At 38.0% G+C, this 2,884-nt stretch overlaps 1 protein-coding gene across 1 annotated transcript; it reads right to left on the minus strand.

Annotated features, from left to right (window-relative positions):
* Positions 1-1,540: 1,540 nt before the first annotated feature.
* Positions 1,541-2,596, minus strand: Smp_110040 (hypothetical protein; the record flags this gene model as incomplete). Its single annotated transcript, XM_018790769.1, has 1 exon — positions 1,541-2,596. The coding sequence occupies one exon, from the start codon at positions 2,594-2,596 to the stop codon at positions 1,541-1,543; it is 1,056 nt and encodes a 351-aa protein (XP_018646007.1).
* Between the last annotated feature and the right edge of the window lie 288 nt (positions 2,597-2,884).

Consider the following 2,884-nt stretch of genomic DNA (forward strand, 5'->3'; position numbering starts at 1 on the left):
CGAGTTTACCTATGAGAAGTTGGTGGTTGACCATGTCGAAGGCCTTAGAAATGTCCAGGTATAGCACTAATACTAGATATCCTTGGCTACGAAGCGAATAGACTAAATTAAAGAAGTCAAAATGACATGTCATACAGGATCGATTTTTAAGAAATCCATGTTGCGAATCATCAATAAATTGTTCAGTCAATAAATAGTTGGGTAGTTCGTCACTAATAATTTTTTCCATAATCCTAGAGATAACTGGAGTAATATTTATTGGCCGATAGTTGTTCATGTCAGTCTTATCTCCGGATTTGTAACATGGTATGATGTACGCGGTTTTCCAACGGTCAGGATAAGAGCCTGATTCCATAGAGAGAGTAAACAGCTTAAGGAGAAGAAGTTGGATATCTGGACCACCATATTTGTAGAGAAATGATGAAATCCCGTCTGCACCGTGACCTTTCGAAACCTTGAGCTTATTTGTAACCTTACTAATTTTCAGACATGTGAAGGAGATAGATTTAATTGAGTTACCAGTCAAGCATATAACTCTAGAAACAAAGTCATTTAAGGATTCTTTGCTATTTGCAAAATTACCACTGAAAAGGTCTGCTATAGTTTTTGGGTCATATATAAAACTATTATTATGCAGGATGCATGGTATATCAACATTTTGAGTTGATTTAGCACGTTTATTGTAAATGTGGATTAGGTTTTGCACTTTTGAGCTAGTACGTAGTGCTAATAGCTCTTCATTGATGGCTTTTAACCTATGTTTCTCTTTAATTTGGTTAAAAATTATTGTTATTTGTGTGACTGCCGTGAAGTCGTTAGATTTAAAATAACGTTTCTTTAGGCGTCTTAGTTTATTACGATATTTAGCTGGTATATATAATTCGTGATGTTTACTAATCCTGTAAATCTTAATTGGTGCACAGGAGTCTAGACAAGAGTTAACAATCAAATAGAATATGTTGATGGCATCTGTCAGACTATTACATGAGAAGAATTCATCCCAGTCTGAGAGTTTGATCAGTGAGCGCAAGAGGTCCCAGTCTGCATGCTTATAGTCTCTATAATTGCAGGTTCTTTGAATTGGTCGGTTGTAGGAGGGATAGATGGGGAGAGCACAAGCTACCATCCTATGATCACTGCTTTCAAACTCGTTGTATACTTGTACAGATAGGGGAATGGTATCTCTACTAAATATTAGATCAAGTGTATTATCACCCCTTGTTGGGGTACGAACCCACTGTGACCAGCAGTACAGATTAAGGATTGATAAAAATTCATCATTGCTAGACTGACAGCTACCGGTACTCCAGTTAATCTCAGGATAATTGAAATCACCAGTGATAATCTTAGCGCTGAAGTTTAGAGTAGATGCGTGTATAAATGCATTGATTATACGATCATTCAAATTATCAGTACTATCAGGAGCTCTATATATACAACCTAGGAGTAGACTATGGTTTAGGGTATTGATTGATATCCAGATCGATTCTGGTAAACTATTCAAGATACTATCTTCAACTTTGTTAGTTGTCAAGGTATCCTAAGCAAATATAAGACAACCGCCTCCTCGCTTAGTTTCTCTGTCACAGCGATAGAGTCGATAGTTTTGGATATTTAATTCGGAATCGGCCACTGCTGGATAACAACACGTTTCAGTGATAAGTATAAAAGAAGGCTTGGCTAGAAAGGCTAAGGTTCTCAAGGCTGAAATTTTGTTCAGAAGTGAACGTGCGTTAATAAGTAATAGGTTTAAAAAGGGAGAGTGTAGTGTATAAAAACCGAGAGCATCTTTATCGAGGGTATGAGTTCTAGCTATGCCTGGACTATGGTTTAATGTGTTTTCCGGATCGCATGGGCTATAGCATGAGCGAATTGTAGTGCTAGTGGAACAAGGGATCTCTGGAGGCCGAAAAAAATCCTTATTTTGGTAAGGTTGTACTTGTTTTGGTGGACAATTAAGACAGGTGCCTGTATGTTGGGGTTGCGTTGATGGTGCATAACCTAGTATACCATCTTCCCCACTGCAAGAGTGATGATAAGAGTTACATCTTGCAGGTTTATTATTTATAACATTTGGGGGAAACCATGCGGCACGTTGGTTCATTCCCGTCTGTCTAATAGTAGGCCTGCTTACATGATGATTGTAGTGGCCGTCTCGTGTAACGTTTGAACGAAATGTGTCCTTATAACCTCCCTTACGGTGAGTAGGGTTAAGCATGGTTTCAGAAATTAAACTTTTGTTTGGTAAGGCCGTTGAAATATTTTTGGTATTCGGTCTAGAACCAGAAGGTTTTTTATTTACTTTCTTCTTAATTGGTATATTCTTTTTAGGTTTAGCAGTGTTTTTATGAGCCTTCACAATAGAATCAGGTGTTCGATCCTTGGCTTCCGATATTACACTGGAAAGAATGACATTAGAGTCTACATCAGATATGTCCTGGTTATCTAGGGCCACTATGAGTATGAGTGGCAAACTAGCACACTGCATTGGTATATCAGTACACTGACTAACATGAGATAGATTAGCTGTACCAGTGGGCTCAGCTTCTGGCGCGATCACATTTGTTGTGACCTCAACAATGTTATTTTCGTTCATGGTACGCTTTTGTGTTAGTCTTTGATTGGTGGTTTTGTCTGAGACTATACGAGCGTTTTTAAACTTCGTATGCGCACAGACTAGCTGTTCAGATTCTTTCAAACGTTCCGCTAATAAATGGGAATCAAATCTAAACACGATAGGGCACGAGTATTTTTGATGCTTTTTGTTAAGTCGGATACATTGGCATGGATTGTCCTGGAGATTAACTGCCTTTGGTATCGAGTTTCTTACAGTTTTAATGGCAACTTTGTCAGGTATATTATATATAACCACATTATTTCGAGA

Source organism: Schistosoma mansoni (assembly GCF_000237925.1).
Source record: "Schistosoma mansoni, WGS project CABG00000000 data, supercontig 0037, strain Puerto Rico, whole genome shotgun sequence".
Lineage (NCBI taxonomy): Eukaryota > Metazoa > Platyhelminthes > Trematoda > Strigeidida > Schistosomatidae > Schistosoma > Schistosoma mansoni.